The sequence below is a fragment of the Paramormyrops kingsleyae genome, chromosome 9 (genome assembly GCF_048594095.1).
Source record: "Paramormyrops kingsleyae isolate MSU_618 chromosome 9, PKINGS_0.4, whole genome shotgun sequence".
Taxonomy (NCBI): Eukaryota; Metazoa; Chordata; class Actinopteri; order Osteoglossiformes; family Mormyridae; genus Paramormyrops; species Paramormyrops kingsleyae.
The window spans coordinates 17,748,174-17,772,038 of NC_132805.1; the positions used below are offsets into that span (position 1 = coordinate 17,748,174).

Below are 23,865 nucleotides of genomic sequence, written 5' to 3' on the forward strand. Positions count from 1 at the left end.
TACTACTTGTTGTAGATGGCCGCGTCACTGTCAAGGACTACTGAACCATTTTGGAGGACCATGTTCACAGTGTAGTTCAAAATTTATACCATAAAGGTGAGGCCATGGATCAGGATGATCCATGGCATCACGTTTACTCTGTGTATTGGTGTCCTCTGTGCACCAATACACAGAGTAAGAGTGGTTGATGAACATGAAAGTGAAATCTCCCATGACTTTCACAGTCACTGTGACCTGGCCCCTTTTCTGTAAGAGGAATGGCTCAAAATCACTCTGCCCATTGTGCAGGACTAGTATCTGTCATTCCCAAGATGAATTTATACTACTTTTTGACCACAAAAGGAGCCCCTACACCATAATAAATTATTGTGATCTAAAATCAGGTTTTTCAGTTTGATTGTCCAAACCCTGTATTTCAGTGTGACAGTGTGCTGTATTTATGCTGCTGTTTATTTGCATCTTGTGGTATTTTCTTGTTAATATATTTAATATTTAATAATTTGAAATATATTTGTTGATGTATCTGTAAGTTTAAGTGTCACTAATAAAAATATTCAGCTTTTTTTCTTTTTCTTTTTGAAGCCCTCTTTTACAGGAAGTGTGTGTTGGTGTCCAAAACACACGTCACACATGACACCAGTGTGTTTCATTTCCAAATGCCACCTGGTACAGTCATGCAGATTCCAGTCGGTGAACATGTCTACCTCAAAACTACCGTCAAAGGTAAAAAAAACAAACACCCCGATCGTCCCCTGCCTTTCCTTGGCCATTAATTCTGTAGCTATATTCTTATAGAGGCCACTCTGAATATGAAAGTCTTTGGTGGACCTTTTTCAAACCTTGCAGGAAAAATGTCTTGCTGATTAACTGGAACTGCTTAAATTTTGAGACAGATCACACTAAAATTGAAGCAGTGCAGCTCAAAAAGTATTTTATGGATGTTTTTCAAGCCTTGGAGACACATTGTTTCATTGGCAACCTGCAAGTGAGAAAATTTTGAAACCAATGACACCAGAATTATGCATTTTCAGCACTTACCCATTCAAAAATAAGTAAATATTGTTTGTTTAAGAATATATATTTTAAAAAGAAAAATCAAAAGTCTCTTAAACCAGGGAGGGCAGCTCCCTAGCACCCTCTGTTAACCAGCTGCCATTGGAATTACACCTGGTTTGATTTTCAGACAAAATTTACCCCAAAATTTAGCACCAGTGCTGTGTGGCAGCAAAGGAAGGAAACAGCAGCTGTAGAAAACACTTGGTCTTTTGAATACAGTAACTGTAATCATTTCCAAACTTTTCAGGCATATTTTATGGGTGACAAACTGTAAGTAAGTAGCAGTGCCACCTAATGATTGCAAAAAAGGGCAGTTTCAGACACTGAATCCCATTAGAAGTCAAAAAGATTTTTAACAGATGATTCTTAACCTTTGCAAACACATTTTGACAGTGAAGATCTGCAATTAATCAAATCATGCCAAAACTGAAACCACACCAGAAATATCTAAGAGAAGGGCAGCCTCAGACACTTGATCTTTTCATTATGACAACTCAAAAATGATTGCCATATCTTTTCCATACACAGCAGTGCTTGGTGTACTGTGTGTTGTGACATATTACTCCTGTGATCGTCAATGCGAGATTGAGGGGTAATGTGAGATTCAAAATGAGCAGAGAATGAATTTAGCTTGTCTGGGTGGAAAGGAGACTTGTGGGTTTGATATTGCTTTGTAATCTGTGATGCAACTTCTACATATTCAGTATAGTACTACTGTGGTAATATGGTATATGACTAAACTTTGGATCTGTAGTTGAACTTCTATGACTTCCCTGACCATGACTATGAGTTCATATCTGGATTTTTTGTGTCCAAATTGCCAGGATTGAATTCAGCAGTCCTGGCATTAGGCTGTACCTCTCTATTTACCGATGGTTTTTGGTTAGGGTAGATGTAGGCAGTGATTTTGGGGAACACATTATTAATGCAATTCTTGATGTAGCCAGTAACATGCATAGAAGTTCATGTCGCCCCTTGTAGTATCACGAAAAACCTGCCAGTCTGTGATAGAGAAACAATGGCACAGCACAGAGTCCGATTGGCCAGTTCAGTGCTGCACAGTTCTCAGTGTGGGTTTCTCCTGCTGAAGCTGCTTCTTGTATGTTAGCAGTAGCAGAATGGAGGCATGATGTGATTTGCGGAAGGGAGGAGGAGAGAAGCCATTGTATTTGTCCTGGAAGAAGTATATACAATATCCAGTGTTTTCAATCTCTGTGTTGGATAGCCAATACGTTGCAAAAGGCTGGGCATTGTTTTAAGTTGCAACTCCTCCAACTTTTCATCTGAAAAGTCAACCAGACTCTCAGTTCATCCAACATGTTATCCAGGGATTGAATATTAGCCAAGATAATGCTTTGAAGCGGAGGTTTATTAGTCAATTTAGTCGATAAGTTTCTATCAGTCATAGCTGATCAATGACTGAACAGTATATGTATCTAAAAGCAGAGAACACAGCAATAAATAAAGTCAGAAAAAGAACAACAGGCAGGATATGTTATCCCCCCCCCCAACCACTCAGTATGTACTCACCATGGACAACAGTATGCACCCTACAAGCTTAGCCATTTTGGAGATGCTGTGACCCAGAAATCTGACCATAATGACTTGGCCTTGGGCTGCATGATATCACATTGCAATTATATAGTGCATGGGCTGCTAACTGAATTTAAACATAAACATATGCCGAATTTATTTACCCAAAGCTCTTCATTTACATCTGTATAGTACCGAAAAGCTGACATCCAGGAAAATTTTATGCCCATCATCTGAAGCCCTCGTGATTATTGTGCATGTGAAATATAATCATGATTATATCGCAATGTGATATTGTGCAGCCCTAATTTGGCCCTTATCAAATTCACTCCTATTTTTATGCCAGCTAACTTCGTCTGCATTCCAATTACGGGTTTTGAATGTTAAATTACTATCTAATACATCACAGACCTTGACACACACCATTTTTTCGCTTTACCTGGGGGTAATCATGTTTTGGATCATTGGTGTTTGTGTGTTTGTCTGAAAAGCAATTAACCACACTTAGCTAGTCACAATATAATTTCAGCCATCAGACATGAGGAACTTACTTATTCACCAATATTCCTTGTTAATTTGTGGACAAGGAATTGGTATACTCCAAGTGAAAAAGCCAGGAATTAAAAAAATATTAAACATTAAAATAAAAACATTAAAAACATTAAACACGTAAATACAGTTCTTGGTGATTATAGCTAATCCTGTGTATATATTGTAATTAAGAACGTTCTTTTTTTGTTCAGCATCTTTATTGTGCAAATAGAACATAATGCAATTAAGTCTGTTGGACCAGCAGCCATAACACCTGTAGCTTAGACCAGCTACTCCATCTGAAGCCAAGCAGGTTTGTGACTGACCAGTACTTAGATGAGAGACCAACTAGGAAGGCTGGATCGCTGCTGGAATAGGTGTTGTTGTGGCCAACAGGGGAGGCCTTCTTATCTTCTGCGTGGATCCCAATGCCCCAGTGCAATGACACTATGCTGTAAAAATGGTGCAGTCCTTTGCATGAGACATAAAACCGAAGTCCTGACTCTCTGAGGTCATAAAAGATCCCTGGGAATCTTTTGATCCAGGTGGGTGCTGTACAGTGGTAGTGGTTGATGTGGCTCCCCAGTGGTTCTGTAAAGCACTTTGGGTGTATTGAAAAGCGTTCTTTAAATGTAACATTTATTCAATTGTTCATTCAATGTGAAGATTACAGTTTGCACCCATCTCGTATATTACATGATTACCCTGTATTGAAAAATAAAATGCTGTGTCCTGCTTTGCACTAATGTGTCTCATATTTTTCAGACTGCACTATTTAATAAAGATTTTTGCTATTGTAACAACTTTGTTTGTTTGCTAGTATTTAGTTTTGACAAGTTTGGGATCTGGTACATTATACAGATTTTATGTAAACCTCCCTGTGCCTGTAGGCCAGTTTTTTTGCCACTGGAGCTTGTATGTGTACAGCCAAAAACATCTAGATAGCAGTAACATAATCCCAGAAGAAAAATCACAGTGCAATCTGTATATATCTGTATGACATGGCTTTGGAGGGACCACAGACAGTTTTTTTTTTTTAATTTGTGTGCACAATGAATTACATTGTGCTCACAATTAATGTGCCCACAAAATAATAAATTGAGCTTATGGAATCTAAAGAATGTTCAGCCTGCGAAGACAGTTTTGGACCTTCAGACACAAATACATAAATTTTATCTCAACATTTTAAGAAATGGACATTAAGACACAAATAAATTTAGTCAACCACCTAATTGGTTGGCACATTGGCATGTAAGTGGAATGTATGATAATTCTGAAACTAAACCTATTTATGTGTCACGACAAGGCTCTGCCTTGTATTGTCACCTTATCGTGGTGGAGGGGTTTGCATGCCTCAGTGACCCTGGGGGCTATGTTGTTGGGGGCAATAGCCCCTGGTAGGGCCTCCCAAGGCAAAAAGGTCCCAGGGGAGGGGCCAGACAAAGAGCAATCCAAAAAAGAAAAAAACCTCTATAACAAAGAATTCTATCAAGGCCTCGTTTCCCTTGCCCGGACTAGGGTGGAGCAAGGCCTGGGGGGAGGGGCCCGTTGGCGAGCACCTGGTGGCTGGGGGATTACACTTCTCAGCCTTCCTGGGAAAGTTTATTCTGCAGTACTGGAGAGGAGGGTGAGATTGATATAATCAAATTTCGGATTCAGGAGGAACAATGCGGTTTACGTCCTGGCTGTGGAACACTGGACCAGCTTTATACCCTTGCGAGGGTACTGGAGGGGGGCCTAGGAGTTTGCCTATCCAGTCTACATGTGTTTTGTGGACTTGGAAAATGCTTATGACCAGGTTCCCCGAGGTGCCCTGTCGGGGTCCACTATTGTGGGCGATTCGATCCCTGTATGAACAGAGCAAAAGCTTGGTCCACATTGCCGGTAATAAGTCGGACGTGTTCCCTGTGCAGGTTGGGCTCCACCAGGGCTGCCCTTTGTCACTGGTCCTGTTTATAATATTTATGGACAGGATTTCTAGGCGCAGCCAGGGTGTTGACGGTGTCCGGTTTGGTGGCCTCAGGATTGCCTCACTGCTTTTTGTGGACGATGTCGTCCTGTTGGCTTCATCTGCTGGGGATCTCCAGCGTGCTCTGGGGCGGTTCGCAGCCGAGTGTGAAGCGGCGGGGATGAGGATTAGCACCTCCAAGTCTGAGACCATGGTTCTCAGCCAGAATGGGTGGATTGCCCTCTTCAGGTCAGGGAGGAGGTACTGCCTCAAGTGGAGGAGTTCAAGTATCTTGTTTACGAGTGAGGGTAGGCAAGATCGAGAGCTGAACAGATGAACTGGAGCAGTGTCTGCAGTTTTGCAGGCGCTTAACCAGTTCGAAGTGGCTAAGAAAGAACTGAGCCGGTAAGCGAAGCTCTCAATCTATTGGTCCATCTTCGTCCCTACCCTCATCTATGGTCATGAACTATGGGTAATGACTGAAAGAATGAGATTGCGAACACCGGAGGCCAAAATGAGGTTTCTCCGCAGGATGTCTGGGCTCTGCCTTAGAAATAAGGTAAGAAGTTTGGATATCTGGGAGAGTCTCAGAGTAGAACTGCTGCTTCTCCACGTCGAAAAGAGCCAGTTGTGGTGGTTTGGACGTCTGGTGCGGATGCCTCCTGGGTAGCTACCCGGAGAAGTTTTCCATGCATGTCCTATAGGGAGGAGGCCCCGGGGCAGACCCAGGACACGCTGGAGGGATTATATCTCTCGGTTGGCCTGGGAACACCTCGGCATTCCCCCTGAAGAGCTGGTAGAGGTAGCTGGGGAGAGGGAAGTCTGGGTATCTCTCCTGAAGCTGCTACCCCCACGACCCGAACCCCAGACAAGCAGAAGGTGATGAATGTATGGATGGATGAACTAGGTAAAAACATTTATTGGCTTCCACATTTCCAGTTCATCCATCCATTAATTGTAGAAATTATAGAGGATGTATTTCTATTGATAGACTGAAAGTTGTAGATCTATTTTAAGTGTCCTGTCCTTAGAGAATCTAACATGAATACACAGCACAGATTATGTACTCAAAATGGTGTTACAAGTATTATTTATGGCCTTTTAAATACAGTAAACTGGATTACATTTCCTTGAATGATTTCCATCAAGGAGGAAATCATTTCAGCTAAATAGTATTTTTAAATGGTAATGGAAAGTTTTTGACATTTTTTTAAATTTTTTTCAATTAGTTTATGAAGCAACATTGTGTTTACACAATGTTAAAAACTTTCCATTACCATTTACCATTTTGTGTTTTTAGGTGTAGTTTTATATTTTATTTTTTGTCTTCTTTCAGTTTTCAAAAATGTTTTCTTATAGATTAAGTTGTTTAACAATAATTACCCTGGTAGGGCTTAACACCAAAAAACATGCCACATTGTTAGCGGGATTTTAGCAGGCAGAGGCTGTTGGGATTGCTGCATTGAGAGAGTGTTATACACGTGGTGTGTTGCAACGGTTATTTGGGATTGTTTGGCAGTATATTTGCGTGTTTTTTTTTGCTAATATAGTTTACGTGGGTGGCTGTTTTTTTTGGTCGGCGTGAGTGCTTGTCTGTTCTTGTTAATAAACAGGGAGTGTTACCGACAGTGAGTTGGGGATGTGCGTGTCGCCTGAATGGCATTTTGTGTCCGCGTAACTTTGCAGCAAATATCCGCAGGGCAATATCATCTAACATCGGTAATTTGCTCGGTCGCCAGTTGGGGTCGGAGGACAGTTTCCACATTTTTCCTGCTCCGGCAGTAGCCTGCTGTGAGAGGGTTTTTTTTGTGGTTTTTTGGCCTCCCAAAAGCAACTTCGCTTTATTTTAGCTTTCCATAGTTCATTAGTAAGTTATTCTCTGGTAAGTAAAAGTTAATTTAGTTCTTTTAAAAGTTTAATTTCAAAGGTTTTATCTCTCTGACCTTATGGGATAATTAAAAAGCTCCATTTTAACGAATGTGTTTTACTGTACTTGGCACTTTATTGTATTAACTATGCATTAATTAATTCAACTAAAAGTTAAATGCTTTATGTAAATATACTGGTCTGGGAGTAAGGGATGGGGTCATAATGGGATACAGTCATGGTCAAAAGTTTTAAGAATGACACAAATATTAATTTTCACCTGCTGCCTCAGTTTTTATGGTGGCAATTCGCATAGACTGCAGAATGTTATGAAGAGTGATCAGTCTGTCTTTGCCATGAAAGTGAACTTATTCCCAAAAAAACCAATTTCAAATCCATTTTGCCACAAAAGGCAAAAGGATGGTACAGCTGATGTCATTTCAGTGATTCTTTCATTAACATAGAGTGTTGATGAGGACAAGGCTGGAGATCATTCTGTCATGCTGATTGAGTTAGAATAGCAGATTGGATGCTTTAAAAGGCAGGTGGTGCGTGAAATCATTGTTCTTCCTCTGGGTAACCATGGTTACCTGCAAGGAAACATGAGCAGTCATCATTGCTTTACACAAATAGGATTCATAGGCAAGGATATTGCTGCTAGGAAAATTGCACGTAGATCAACCATTTATCGGATTATTAAGAACTTCAAGGAAAGAGGTTCAATTGTTGTGAAGAAGGCTTCAGGGTGCCCAAGACAGTCCAGCAAGTCCAAAGATCTCCTAAAGTAGATTCAGCTGTGGGATTGGGGTATCACCAGTGCAGAGCTTGCACAAGAATGGCACCAGGTAGAGGTGAGTGCATCTTAATGCACAGTGAGGTGAAGACTTTTGGAGGACGGCCTCGTGTAAAGAAGGGCAGCAAAGAAGCCACTTCTCTCCAAGATAAACATCAGACACAGACTGATATTCTACAAAAGGTACACGGATTGGATTGCTGAGGAAGTCATTTTCTCTGATGAATCCCCTTTCCGATTGTTTGGGGCATCTGAAAAAGTGGAGAAGAAAAGTTGAGCGCTGCCATCCGTCTTGTCATGCCAATGGTACAGCATCCTGAGACCATTTGTGTGTGGGGTTGCTTCTCAGCCAAGGGAGTGGGCTCACTAACAGTTTTTCTCAATAACACAGCCATGAATAAAGAATGGTAGCAATACATTCTCTAAAAGCAACTTCTCCCAACCATCCAAGCAGTTTGGTGACGAACAATGCCTTTGTGCTTGACAGTGCCGTGCCATAAGGCAAAAGTGATACCTAAGTGGCTTGAGGGAACAAAACATCGACATTTTGGGTCCATGGCCCAGAAGTTGATTAACAGCATGCCAGGGCAAATTGCAGAGGTCTTGGGAAAGAAGGGCAAACACTGCATATACCATGGGCGTCGCTAGGCCATTTTTAGGGGGGCTTTAGCCCCCCTAACATTTGTACTCAGCCCCCCTAAAAATTCTCCATAAACTTTACTCAAATTGGTGATCGCCCACGTCCCCTTTAAATTTCATATGAAAACGGCGGCAGACTTTGGCTCCGCCCCGTCTTTCAGCGCGGTCTTTAACTGATGCATCACAGACTGCGGCATCACAGAGCGAGGATTAAGCCAAGGTGTGTGTTTTTCGATAAATTGTTATATCTGCATCAGTGCAGTCCTTTTTCATAAATACAGTTTACAAAAATGTCAAAATTTTCGCTGTGTTACGTCATCACACCAGCTGTTTCCTCTAGCGAAAATGAAGCCCTCAATACATACCCTATTAATCTATAGTCTACTTTATAAAACAATGATGCTGTTGCCGTTTTAATTGGATAACCTAACTGTCTATATAAAACATTACACAGTGCATGGCATTAACTGCCATGGAGTTATGCACACAAATGATTAAAAACAGTGACAGACAGCATTCAATGCACTCGTTTTAAATGCATAGCAGTGTGATTTACAGAGATAGAAAAATCCTGTTTTTTTAAAAAAAAAATAAATATTGTATTGTATTAAAGAATGTCCCAGATCGTGAAAAACATTTATTAGCCTTAGAGTAGGGTTTTTTGTCACTTTGATTTAGAAAAAGTTACTTTTTTAATGAATAGAAACAAAAAAAGAATGATATAAAAAAGATGTTTTGTTTAATTACATTAAAACAATGTTTGTCTATATTAATGAATTAGAATAAATAGCCTAGTAGATATAAAGTTTTAAGGGGTTGAATGTAGAACCTACTGTCTTATTTATGACACTAAAATACTATTTCAAGTCACATGGGAGTAGGTCACCAAATGAGCAGCAGTCAGGTAAGAATAGAACGTGGGCAGCCTCTCATGCACATTAATACTGTGTTCCCAACATTGATTGAAGTCATTGCACCAAAAAGCAGGAGTATTGTCAAAGAATAAACATAAATATTTGACATTATTGGCACTAAACAACAAATTATTAATTGTCGTTCACAGTCACATGATGTAGAATTCATGCTTTGGTTTCTCAGAAAAGTTGGTGCAAAAAAAGAGTGAAGTTGAGGCAGTGCAGATTGAAGAAGGTACAGTAGAGAAAGGGCAAGATCATGATCCAGGTGAGAATGTGAACAGAGTTGGTTTGGATACAGTGTCTGGTCAGGTAAAAAATATAAATGAAGTTACCATATATATTTTTACATGATAGTCACAGTACAGGGACAGAGAGAGCTTGAAGAAGAGGAAGACATAAGTCAGGAGAGAGAGAAGGACATATATGCAGAAAAAGAAATGTACTCCGATAAAGCACAGACAGCAGCTGCATCTTTAGATCAGTTTGACTTGGGTGAAAAGGACACAGGCCCAAAACAGCCAAAATTGCACTATTATCCCCAGGAGCACTTTGGCTTATAAAAAAGATCATTCCAGTCAAACTGGTTTCAGATTTTTGTTTGGCTTGAGTATTCAGAAAAAAAAGATTCTGCCTACTGCTTTGCTTGTCGTGTCTTTGGTAAGAACTTGAAGCATGATGTATTTGTGAGTAGTGGATTCAAAAACTGAAAAAAGGCACTCAACGCATTTCTCAAGCATGAGGGGACTCAATCACACAAGGACTGTATAGTCTCTTGGAACAGTTACAAGGCTAGTTCATTACGAGGAAATGTTGTACAGCAGATTGAAGCAGCAAGTGCTGATGAAATTAGACAAAGAAGGGAGTACATGCGACGTATTCTGGCTGTGACCTGCATGTTAGGGAAGCAGGGGCTTCCATTCAGGGGTCACAATGAAACAGCAGAAAGTCATAATAAGGGCAACTTCATGGAATGCATGGCGCTTTTGCAGAAGTTTGATCCTTTCTTGCAAAATTACACTCCCCCATCAAACAGCACCTACCTCTCCCCTGTCAGTCAGAACGAAATGATAGACTGCTGCTCAAAAGAGGTGACATCAACAATTATCAAAGAAATGCATGAGGCAAAAATGTTTGCCATTATGGCAGATGAGGCCAGAGATGGACACACTGAACAATTAGCGATCTGTGTGAGATATGTCACTGAGGGAACAGTTAAAGAGAGATTTCTGTCCCTGACAGAGATGAGAAGTTTTGATGCCAAGTCAATAACAGAAGCATTAGAGAGGAAATTACAAGAAGAAGGAATTGCTCAGTTGAAGTGTGTTGCTCAGACATATGATGGGGCAGCAGTAATGAGTAGAGCAGCTGGAGGTGTTCAATCTCTTTTCAGGGAGAGGCACCCTGAGGCTATATATGTTCATTGTTATGCTCATGAGTTGAACCTTGTCTTGTGCCACACCTGCAGAGGAATTACTGAGGCCACAGAGTTCTTTAGCCTGCTGGAAAATCTTTACTCATTTTTTAGTTTGTCTTTGGTTAGTCACCACAAGTTTAAAGAAGCACAAACAAAATTGGGATTGCAACCATGTGAACTGGTGCAGCTGTCCAATACACGATGGGCCTGCCAGCTTCGCACAGTGAATGCTGTGCTTGACAATTTGCCTGCCATCATTGAATGCCTGGCTGTCATCAACACGGCTACTGCAGTGGGGTTGAAATCAAAAATCTGCAAATTCTCATTTGTGTATTTGTTGACTCTTTTCAAGGATCTCCTATCTGTAGTGGCAGGCTTGCACAAATACCTCCAAAAAGAGACTATTGATCTTCCCCAAGCATTAGCATACAAAGATGCTGTTTGTGATGCACTAAAACAAAAACGCAGTGATTCCACTGCTGCAGATATGTATGCCAGAGCAAAGGCATTGAGTGAAGATAATCATATCATAATTGAGGAGAAACTTCCTGGGCAGAGACAGAAGACCAAAAGAATGGATGATTTTGTTGTTGAATCAGCTTGCGGTGCCCATAGGGGAATCAGAACAGATGCAGAACAACTCAAAACAAAGTTACTATATCCATGTCTGGATAGAATGGTAACTGAATTGGAGAACCGTTTTTCTGCTGTAAATGCAGCATTGCTTAAAGGAATTCAAGCATGTAGTCCAACATCTGAAAACTTCCTGTCTGATCCACATTTGGCAGAATTTGCACACCACTACAACATTGATCTAAAGACAGAGGAAGTCATGATAGCAAGGCACTTTTTGACACGTAAAAAGCAAGCTGGTGCTGCTCCACAGGACATGATTTCAGTGTATAACCTGTTGGATTCTGACATGTTTCCATCACTGAAATCTGTCATCCAGGTTGCCCTCACTGTACCTGTTAGCAGCTGTACGTGTGAGAGGTCTTTCAGTGTTCTTCGTCGTCTCCACATCTGGCTTAGGAGAACAATGGGTCAGTGCAGGCTCCATCAACTGGCAGTTATGGCAATCGAGAAAGAGGTCCTTGAGCAATTGGACCATGATAAAATTATAAATAGATTTGCTACTCTCAAGGAGAGAAGACACAGGTTGATAATGCCCATAAAAAACAATAACGGGGCTACAAAAAGAAAACTTTTTTTTTTTTTTTTTTACTTTTGAAAGTTAATAACCGCACCCACATAGTTTATTCCATTGTTTAAATTGCTAATCAATGTAAGTTTAAAGTTATATGCTGTTTTGTGGTTACATTTTTCTGATTTTTTTGAACATAGAAAAAGGTTTGTACTAGAAATCCAAACAATAAAATTTTGTGTGTATACAGTAAACAGCGCGCGTGTGTGTCATCAGGAAGACCCATTTGAGTACTGATTCTGAACAAGCCAAATATGTGTTAAACATCTATGGGGGCTGAGCCCCCCTTAAATGAAAATCCTAGAAACGCCCCTGGCATATACTAACTCTTTGCATAAACTTAATGTAATTGTCAATAAAAGCCTTTGACACTTATGAAATGTTTGTAGTTATACTTAGTCTCTTGCTCTTCTATAAATGAAGTTAAGATGGTGGAATTAGTACAGGATTGTTTTTTTACTCAATTTGTTAATTCCTCTACCAGGCGAGAAGCCATTCTCGATCTTGTTTTCTCTAATAACCTGGATAGGATTGAAAAATTTGAGGTTTTAGAGCCACTCGACAAGAGTGATCATAACATGGTTAAATTTGGGGTGAATTTTAGTGTCCCAAGAGCCAAAACAAAAATATACAATGTTAAGAAAGCTACATTTTCTGGTAATGAGAATTAGAAACTAGAAACCGTAAACTGGATGGAGTTAAATAACAAAACTACTCAGCCCCCCTAAAAATTCTCCATAAACTTTACTCAAATTGGTGATCGCCCACGTCCCCTTTAAATTTCATATGAAAACGGCGGCAGACTTCGGCTCCGCCCCGTCTTTCAGCGCGGTCTTTAACTGATGCATCACAGACTGCGGCATCACAGAGCGAGAATTAAGCCAAGGTGTGTGTTTTTCGATAAATTGTTATATCTGCATCAGTGCAGTCCTTTTTCATAAATACAGTTTACAAAAATGTCAAAATTTTCGCTGTGTTACGTCATCACACCAGCTGTTTCCTCTAGCGAAAATGAAGCCCTCAATACATACCCTATTAATCTATAGTCTACTTTATAAAACAATGATGCTGTTGCCGTTTTAATTGGATAACCTAACTGTCTATATAAAACATTACACAGTGCATGGCATTAACTGCCATGGAGTTATGCACACAAATGATTAAAAACAGTGACAGACAGCATTCAATGCACTCGTTTTAAATGCATAGCAGTGTGATTTACAGAGATAGAAAAATCCTGTTTTTTTTTTTTAAAATAAATATTGTATTGTATTAAAGAATGTCCCAGATCGTGAAAAACATTTATTAGCCTTAGAGTAGGGTTTTTTGTCACTTTGATTTAGAAAAAGTTACTTTTTTAATGAATAGAAACAAAAAAAGAATGATATAAAAAAGATGTTTTGTTTAATTACATTAAAACAATGTTTGTCTATATTAATGAATTAGAATAAATAGCCTAGTAGATATAAAGTTTTAAGGGGTTGAATGTAGAACCTACTATCTTATTTATAAAGCTAAAATACTATTTCAAGTCAACTTAAATGTAAATAAACTTAATGTAATTGTCAATAAAAGCCTTTGACACTTATGAAATGTTTGTAGTTATACTTCAGTATACCATGCAAACATCTGACAAAAGATCTACAAACACTGAAACAGCAAACTTTGTGAAAAACAATACTTGTGTCATTCTCTAAACTTTTGGTCACGACTAGTTAATTTTCGGGCCAGCTCAGTGTTGTGCTTGCAAGATGTTTGCGCTTCTGGATGCTTGTGTCCAGTCGGACTTCATCTGCGAGTGATGTCAGGTGGACTCACTTATGGTCAAGGTTCGTGACCTTGAAGAGTAACTGGCTCTCCTCCGACCCAACACAGAGTTAGAAGAGATAGTTAATATGCCTTTTAGTGAGATAGTGTGTATGCCACAATAGCGGGGTGGGGGGAGAATGAAGAACAAAGCAGTCAATAAAACTGGGTGACCGTAGCTCATAGACGTAAGAAAGGGCATGCCCACTTTTCAGAGGCAGCATCACCCGAACTGACTGTCAATCTGCTTTCACGTGCTTCCAGCCTTAGACCTGGAAGAGACTGGGGAGGCAGGTAGGCCCTTGGACACCGAAGAGCTTCTGACATTATAGGAATAACAGAAACATGGTTGTGTGACAATGATGGAGAAGAATATACAATGGTATACAATGGAACTTAATCCGTTCAGAACTCATGTTCGAATCCTAAAAAATTTGAGTTCTGATCGAATTTTCCCCATAAGAAATAATGGAAAACCAATTAATTGGTTCCCGCCCCCAAAAAATTACACCTAAATATGTTTTTTTTTTAGCATTTAAACACAAAATGAACTGGATAAAACAAGAAGAGTATGGTAATTTGTAAAGTAAGAAAATAAATGTATCCAAACAATGCGTAAAGTTTAAAAGAAAACCAACGTGTCCTGCCCCGATCGTCTGCTCCTTCCGTGTGCCATGCTCCATTGTTAACCCCGTGTGGAATCTCTGTGTGATCAGCTGTTTCTGCTTGTTGTCATTAGTCCTCTGTATTTAGTCGACGTTTCAGTTTGTTTCCCCAGTCCGGTCATTGTATTGTCCGTTTGCGTTTTACCTTCCTTACCTGTAATTAAATCCCGTATTCCTCGATACCCTGATGTTTACGCCTTTGTCTCCGTTCCGTCCTTGCTCGGCACAACAATATTATTATAATTAAATGTATTAAAGGTTTATTATTAATGATATTAAAATAATTAATAAGAAATTTTTATTTTTAATTATTATATAATTAAAAAACTGTTACTGTCTATCTCTAAATGTATTTTTACTGTCTAAATATATGTATTCAGCTAGTGTAAACATGCACGATGCTAGCACAGCAAACGTGAGGCTGAGACTGAAGTGTTACCCTTTGTTTCCGCTGAGAGATTTGCTGCGTGATTCATTTCCCCGCGCGTAAGTTATCTTCACGGTTCAACTTCTGAGATTCAGATCGAGTTCTAGGTCATTTTTTCACTTTTTAGAAATTTGAGTTCTAATGAGTTAGAGAACTGAGGTACGACTGTAATATGGATGGTTACATATTGTTCCGTAGAGACGGGATAGGCATGAAGGGAGGCGGTGTTGTAGTATATTTAAAAGAAAATTTGCAGCCAAGGGAACTCAATAACAAAAATAAAAGTACAGAAGTTATATGGTTAAAACTAGATGTTAAAGACTAAAATGGCATACTTGTTGGTGCTTGTTACTGAGCACCTAATGTCGTTGCAGTGGAAAGCAGAATGTTATACAATGATATCAGGATTATGAGTAATTAAAATGATGTGGTAGTTATGGGTGATTTTAATTTTCCTGGGATAATGTGGGACATAGTCTCTTGCTCTTCTATAAATGAAGTTAAGATGGTGGAATTAGTACAGGATTGTTTTTTTACTCAATTTGTTAATTCCTCTACCAGGCGAGAAGCCATTCTCGATCTTGTTTTCTCTAATAACCTGGATAGGATTGAAAAATTTGAGGTTTTAGAGCCACTCGACAAGAGTGATCATAACATGGTTAAATTTGGGGTGAATTTTAGTGTCCCAAGAGCCAAAACAAAAATATACAATGTTAAGAAAGCTACATTTTCTGGTAATGAGAATTAGAAACTAGAAACCGTAAACTGGATGGAGTTAAATAACAAAACTGTTGATGAGGCATGGGAAATTTTTAAAAGTACATTATTGCAAGAGCAAGTGGTCTTCATACCTGTTTGCAGAAAAACTAAATCTTGGAAACTGCAACCAAGGTTGTTTACTACGGAAATTAAAAATAAAGTCAGGACGAAAAGGGCTTTGTTCCACAAATGAAAAATAACTAATGATGTCGGAATAAAGCAGGAGTATCTAAGTCTACAGGCTGAGTTAAAAAATAATATTAAACTCACGAAGAGGAAGGTAGAAAGGACGATTGCATTGGAGGCTAAGGATGACATTAAAAGTTCCTTCCAATATTTTAACTCCAAAAGTGCTCCCAAAGCTGGAATCACTAATCTGCAGGATAATAAGGATCTTATAATTGAAAATTAAATTGATACAGTTAATGAGTTTAATGATTGTTTTGCATGGGTATTCACTGTAGAGGACACAAGTAACATACTGAGTCATTACTAATCCAGTGTTGTTTGTGAATGATATATGTTTCACTGAAGCTGATGTGCTACAAAGCCTAGCTAAGCTCAAAATAAATAAATTGCAGGACCCTGATGGCATCTTACCTATACTTTTAAAATAGATGAGGGATATTATTTGCCCAACTTTACTATTTCAGAAATCCCTATCTACTGGTATGGTACCTTCTCATTGGAAACATACAAATATAAGGCCCATATTCAAAAAGGGGATAGAAGTAATCCATCAAACTACAGGTTAATTAGTTTAACTTGCATAAATGGAAAAGTAATGGAAGCTATAATCTAACTGAAAATTTTTGATTACCTGGATTCACATAACATTCTGAGGGATAGCCAACATGGATTTAGGAGAGGCAGGTCCTGTTTGACTAATGTACTTGAAAGTCTTTGAGCAAGCTACAAGAGAAATTGATCTCAAAAAGGCCTACGATGTCATTTACTTAGATTTCCAGAAGGCCTTTGATGTTGTCCCCCACAAACAGGTCCTGCTTAAGTGCAAAGCTGCAGGGATTTTAGAAACTATAGCAGCTTGAATTGAAAACTGATTAACCCTCTGGGGACTAGGGGTAGGGAACACACTTTCAGTGACTGAGGCATGATCACACACTTCTTTCAATATCATAAACTTAATTTGTGCAAATAAATTATTTCTTACATATTTGTCTTGGCATTACACTCATCTTAATTTTAATGTATATTCTAAATATGTCAGATTTATGTGAAGTTTGTAATTTGACATCAAAGTATAGACATGGCAAAATGTAGTTTGGAACACATGCAGAAACATTATAAAAGTACATAGTAAGCAATGGTGCCAGTTTGTTTTGATCCCAGATATCTGATCACCAAAGTCTTGGGTATATGAAGATGACTAAATGGTGTAGTTGCAACATTCAGTTGGATAAATAAGAAAAACCTAACTCATGTCACTATTCCTGGCCTACTCCTATTAAATATGTAGGAGCTCTCGTGTATACATGAGCCATTCACACTTGGCCACATCCCCTCTCCCTTTTATGGTAAATGGACTGCATTTTATATAGCGCTTTTTACTACTCTTATGAGTACCAAAGCGCTTTACAGTTATGCCTCACATTCACCCATCCACACTCACATTCACACACCGGTGGCGGAGGCTGCCATGCAAAGTGCCAACCAGCTCACCGGGAGCAATTTGGGGTTCAGTGTCTTGCTCAAGGACACTTCGATGGAGTCAGGAGGACCCGGGGCTCGAACCTGCAACCCTCCGGTTGCCGAACGGTAGCACTACCTCCTGCACCACCATGCCCTTTATGATGCTAATGGGGATGTATCTGGATTGCCTTTCACCTTTGCATTGTTCATCAAATTACCATGCACATATAATTTGAATACACAGTAATGCGGCTGTTTAGAATGTGAATAGCGATCATCAGGTGAGAGCGGTACTACACGCCCTTGGTGCAGGTAAAACAAAGTAAGGTGACATGGTTTAATTTTTTGCTGATTTAATCTAATTTTAAAAACTTTAATACTTCCAACAATGGACGTTTTGAAGAAAAGACAGGTTACCGATTTAGTCAGCGTTTTTTCCATGTTTATGCAAAAAGATTTCAGCGAGTTATGAACTGAAATACACGAGAAAGATATGTGGCATCACCGACGATGCCCTCGTCCCCAGTGGGTTACGATAGGAAGCAGCGAGTAGTTATTAGAGGCACAATGTCATAGTGGGCCTACATTCATAGTGGGGTAAAGCAGGATTCACTTTTAGGACCAATCCTAATTTACATTAATATCAATATACACTCACCTAAAGGATTATTAGGAACACCCGTTCAATTTCTCATTAATGCAATTATCTAATCAACCAATCACATGGCAGTTGCTTCAATGCATTTAGGGGTGTGGTCCTGGTCAAGACAATCTCCTGAACTCCAAACTGAATGTCAGAATGGGAAAGAAAGGTGATTTAAGCAATTTTGAGCGTGGCATGGTTGTTGGTGCCAGATGGGCCGGTCTGAGTATTTCACAATCTGCTCAGTTACTGGGATTTTCATGCACAACCATTTCTAGGGTTTACAAAGAATGGTGTGCAAAGGGAAAAACATCCAGTATGTGGCAGTCCTGTGGGCGAAAATGCCTTGTTGATGCTAGAGGTCAGAGGAGAATGGGCCGACTGATTCAAGCTGATAGAAGAGCAACTTTGACTGAAATAACCACTCGTTACAACCGAGGTATGCAGCAAAGCATTTGTGAAGCCACAACTCGCACAACCTTGAGGCGGATGGGCTACAACAGCAGAAGACCCCACCGGGGTACCACTCATCTCCACTACAAATAGGAGGCTACAATTTGCACGAGCTCACCAAAATTGGACAGTTGAAGACTGGAAAAATGTTGCCTGGTCTGATGAGTCTCGATTTCTGTTGAGACATTCAAATGGTAGAGTCAGAATTTGGCGTAAACAGAATGAGAACATGGATCCATCATGCCTTGTTACCACTGTGCAGGCTGGTGGTGGTGGTGTAATGGTGTGGGGGATGTTGTCTTGGCACACTTTAGGCCCCTTAGTGCCAATTGGGCATCGTTTAAATGCCACGGCCTACCTGAGCATTGTTTCTGACCATGTCCATCCCTTTATGACCACCATGTACCCATCCTCTGATGGCTACTTCCAGCAGGATAATGCACCATGTCACAAAGCTCGAATCATTTCAAATTGGTTTCTTGAACATGACAATGAGTTCACTGTACTACAATGGCCCCCACAGTCACCAGATCTCAACCCAATAGAGCATCTTTGGGATGTGGTGGAACGGGAGCTTCGTGCCCTGGATGTGCATCCCACAAATCTCCATCAACTGCAAGATGCTATCCTATCAATATGGGCCAACATTTCTAAAGAATGCTTTCAGCACCTTGTTGAATCAATGCCACGTAGAATTAAGGCAGTTCTGAAGGCGAAAGGGGGTCAAACACCGTATTAGTATGGTGTTCCTAATAATCCTTTAGGTGAGTGTACAAATGGTTGAATTTGCAGATGACACCAAGGTGGGTGGTATAGCAGATACTGAACTAGCGGAACAGACGCTACAGCGGGATCTTGACTTAATTAGTGACTAGGCTGGTACCTGGCAGATGAAATTTAATGTAGGCAAATGTAAGGTAATTCATGCAGAAATATAAACCACAGATATTTTATGGATTCCGCTGAAACAAAGGTAGCTGATTATGAGAAAGACCTTAGTGTGTATGTTGATGCTTCCATGTCCCACTCTCGTCAGTGTGGGGAAGCAATTAAAAAGGCCAAGAGGATGTTGTGTTACATCTCTAGGTGTATGGAGTTTAAGTCAAGGGAGGTGATGCTAAGATTATACAATTCCTTGGTAAGACCCCACCTAGAATATTGTGTGTAGGTTTGGTCACCTTACATTAAAAAGGACATTGCTGCCTTAGGGTTCAATGTAGGGCTACAAGAATGATTCCTGGTCTTAGACGAATGTCTTATGAGGAGTGGTTAGATGAGCTGAATCTGTTTATCCTTGAGCAAAGGAGACTAAGGGGGGTCATGATCCAGGTATATAAGATTCTAACAGGTCTGGATGCTTCAATTTTAGTTTAGGCCATAGGTGCAACTTCGCAGGAGAACATTTTGAACTGGATTTGAGAAAGCACTTTACACAGCGTATATTTAGAGTATGGGATTGTCTTCCTGTTAGTATAGTGCATGCCTAACACCCTGGGTTCCTTTAAATCAGAGCTAGATAAGATTTTTTATTGACTCTGAGCTATTAATTCAATGGCCTCCTTTCATTTGTAAATTTCTTATGCTCTTATGTAACACAGAGGGATTGTTTTCTGGGTGTTTTCTATGACTGCCTCCCATATTTTCGTAGATGGAAAGTGGAAACCCTAATTACACGTGTTTAGGACACCCGCTTGCATACGTTGTCTGGGATGGGCATATATGGTAGTCCATGTGCTGCATCCTGCCCCCTCCACACTTTGCACAAATATTAAATGCATGTTTTATAAATGATAAAATATCAAATTTATAAAAATTAATTACAAAATGTGGCAGAATATTTCATTATGGGGAATTATTTCATAATTTGTTGCTATATGTTGTATCCTATTACCTTAATATAGTGGTTCCCAAACTTTTTTGGACATCACAAATTTCTGGCGACCCCATAGACATTTTTTTTTATCAATTACCGATACAAGAGCCCTTTTTACTTTGTTCTACTTTATATATAAATTTCTTAAACTAGTAAATACAGATGGAAAAATGTATGAAAAAAAATATTTATTTAGGCTACTACAGACATACATAACGTACTGTTCCACCTCGTTTGTACGTCTTATTTTAAGCGTTTTTGAGGCATTTGCAGTTCAATATGAATATCTTCAAAACAAGTATACACAAGTGGTGAATGCTTAAAATTTTAACACAATTTTTGTCCCATTGGCATCAGCTCAGTTACACTTTCTTGCGACGGCAGCCCCTCTTGTATCACAAGCTGCAGCGAGTTCGCAAGACAGTCCAGGTTAGCGACTCCCAAATCATCCATTGCTTTTTTTTTGTCTCGCAGTTGCGTGCGCTTTGTTAAGTGGGATTGTCCATTAAACGCTATTCCCACCTCTCAAAACTTTATTTTACAAAGATTGCAAATCACTGTGCTACTGGTTTCTGTTAAAAGCATAAAATACTCCCAGATCGTCACGTCTTATCTTACGCTCCTCGTACTGCTAAGGGTATGCGCATGACGTCGCAGCAGGCGGAAGTCACTGTACTAGCTCACACACCCACTGAGTAGCAAAAAAGACTGAGGGTCAGCGTTAGCATTCGATTTGAATGCACAAAAAACACATGTAAAATGGGAAAAAGCTATCGTGCGATTGATTGTACAAATACATTTAGGAGCTATCTTTTTAGAGATTGCCAAAAACTAAATAAGTAAGTATAGGATGTGGATCGGTCACGCATGGCCAATACCCGATCTATCAAATAGGTCCGAATATCAGATCAGTGCATCTCTAATATTTAATATTTATGAACGTGTTTATGGTTGTATGTAGTGTTTTAATCATAATTTTTAAAAGAATAATAATTAGTTGAAAAAAAATTTTATCAGTATTTTTTTTAATCAATTACTAGACATTTCAGGGGATCCCACTTGAATTCCAGGTCACCCCATGTGGGGTCGCGACCCCAAGGTTGAAAAATATTGCCTTAATACTTCCCAAGCCAGCACACATTTTTATATTGCTTTTTTCATCCATTTGTTTACACATACAGTTTCTTTAGGGTATTTATTTAGTTCTCCTTGGCCAACAGCATTAACGTTTTTCATGTTTTCACTGAAAATGTTCACTGCATGAGGGTGAAGTCGGCTATGTGATATAACAAAACACGCTGTTATCTTGTATGACCTATCCAGGTAATAAGGTTGTAAAACCATACACTCCAGTAGACAAAATACTGATGCCTAATTCACTGGAGTCTACTGAAGCCACTGCCGACGTCTTCCTCATGATAAAGGTCTATCCAGATGGAGTGTTCACACAACATCTTTGTGGCCTGAATATAGGTAAGTCGAAGAGTTATACTGTACTACTGCGTTGTGTTGTGAACCTAAATTAAATTATATTATGCATCTGTTATTTTATAGTTCTTTGAATGGATTAATTTTAATATTATATTCATCAGTATTTAGATTATTTTACCATATAAGCCTGCTGTCAAGTAATATGTTTCTATATACAGTGATCCCCCGCTATATCGTGGTTCACCTATCTCGCCCCCACTATATCGCGGATTTTTCCCCGACGCGTCACAGTTCTCTGTGTATCGCGTACCTTGCTTGTGATCCGATTGTTTTCATTTTGTTTTAAGCCCTACGATGGCTCCGAAGTGTCCTGCATGTTCTAAGCCTTCTGATAGTAGTGAGCCTAAGCGCCAGCGCCATTCAGGAGAAGGTAAAACTCCTGGATATGCTTCAGGAAGGAAAGTGTTACGCGCAGTGATGGGCGGTTGCGCCGCTACATGTAGCGAAGCTGTTAGTTTAACTACATTTCCTAGTAGCTCGCCTGTAGCGTTGCTGATTTCTGAATCAAATAGCTTTCCAGTAGTTACGTTACTTTTTTGGTCAAGTAGCGACGTAGCGTCCACAAAAGCTACAATTTCCAGGGCATGTCTGAGAAAAGCAGAGGTTTCCTCTGCAGTATGATTTTGAAACACAACAATCAGACAGAAATAAAGCATGTTCATGCTCGACCTTCTACTCTGCTTCTACTGCCTGTCTATAGAAACAGGCATGCGTATGGTAGCGTCACGAGATCGATACTTCAGTTTCGATTTCTGTCCTGAATGCACTGCGTCTGTCTGTGTAAGCACTACTGCTCTCGATTGCTGCTCCCGGCTGTCACGTGACTCAGCGCAGTGGCAGGCAAGCAAACAGGCTCACTTGCACGCGCGCGCACACACACAGTGTAATATTTACAATAAAGTATTGAATTCACAATAATTAAACAGTAGAGATAGTTCGGGGTTTAATCACCAGATGGCATTTATTACACCCCTACTACTACAACCCACACACTCGCACTGCCTACCGTGGATTTCGCCCCATTTACTCCTCATACACACGGTGGGTGCATACACACATACACGCACACTATGTACAACAATAAACAACGATTATACATGACATAACACACAGCACATATATAATCACACAGCGATTACTGAGAATTATGTACAAGCTGGCATCAGTCCAACATGCCGCGCTGCCTGCCGGTAGCTCCGCGCTACAGTATTTTATTTACTTATAGACAGGGCTGGACTGGCCATCTGGCGTACCGGGCAATGCCCGTTGGGCCGACGCACATTTTTGGGCCAGCCCGGGGCTGTCATAATTTACCCAAGAAAGTATAATCCAATGAAATCTCTCAGCCCTCCTCGACCCGCACCTCTATCCCCTTTTTAACCAAGGTTATCAAATTTTGCCATTTGAGCTGACCAGAGTCGGAGAGGAGTGGCTATGGACAAACCAAAAAAGCGCAAGGGGGGCGCAGAAAAGCTCAGAGACAAGAGGCAAAAATCCTTCAAGTGGATGCAGCAAAACCGATATGTTTGCCACCACAAGTTCTATTGCTGCAGCAGCTAGTGCAGGGCCGGAGGAGGAGGCAGAATTAGCGATTCGGTGAGATACGTCGGAAGAGGAGTGTAACTGTCGCTAAGACGGTTATTTTTTAATTACTTTTTTGTTGGTTTGATTTAATATAGAATGTATACTGTGATAAATGTATATCAGTACCCTCTGCTAACTATTTAATTGATCCGTGTTAACCTTTGATCATGTGACTGAATTGGGTAGGAGTGAATGCACTCTGGGAGATTCATGGAGTCGACTTGTGGGGAAGCTTGTCACTGCAGAACTGGTAATAACTCCTAAACATTTGGTCAGAAGGCACACACAGTAATTTCTGTTTATTGTATTTACTTGTTGTCTTGTGTTGGAAAGTTTGTTTATAATTGTGGTGATATATGAGCTGCTGTTTAGTGATAATATTGCGGATCTTTTAGGATGTTTGTAAGATTAAATGCAATGCAGGAAGTTAATGATATGTTTATTTATAGTTTTTCATGGTGTTGAGAAAAACAAAGACGGAATAACTTCAACATCACTCGGGTGTATGTTTTCTGCACCAAATGAAGAACTTTGGGAGCTGTTATAGTGAAAAACGTTACCATTGATGGAAGTAAACCACGAAGTTCGCCCGCCATCATAGGAAGATTGGCGT

At 39.9% G+C, this 23,865-nt stretch overlaps 1 protein-coding gene across 7 annotated transcripts in view; it reads left to right on the forward strand.

Annotated features, from left to right (window-relative positions):
* Positions 1-23,865, forward strand: part of LOC140592642 (cytochrome b5 reductase 4-like) — a 116,616-nt gene that overhangs the window by 58,888 nt on the left and 33,863 nt on the right. For 5 of the 7 annotated variants that reach the window (XM_072716486.1, XM_072716489.1, XM_072716487.1 and 2 more), the window contains 2 exons: positions 583-723; positions 21,501-21,650. In XM_072716486.1, coding sequence (XP_072572587.1) covers positions 583-723; positions 21,501-21,650 — 291 coding nt within the window. The remainder of the gene's footprint in view (positions 1-582; positions 724-21,500; positions 21,651-23,865) is intronic. The other 2 variants (XM_072716490.1, XM_072716492.1) reach the window with 2 other exon arrangements.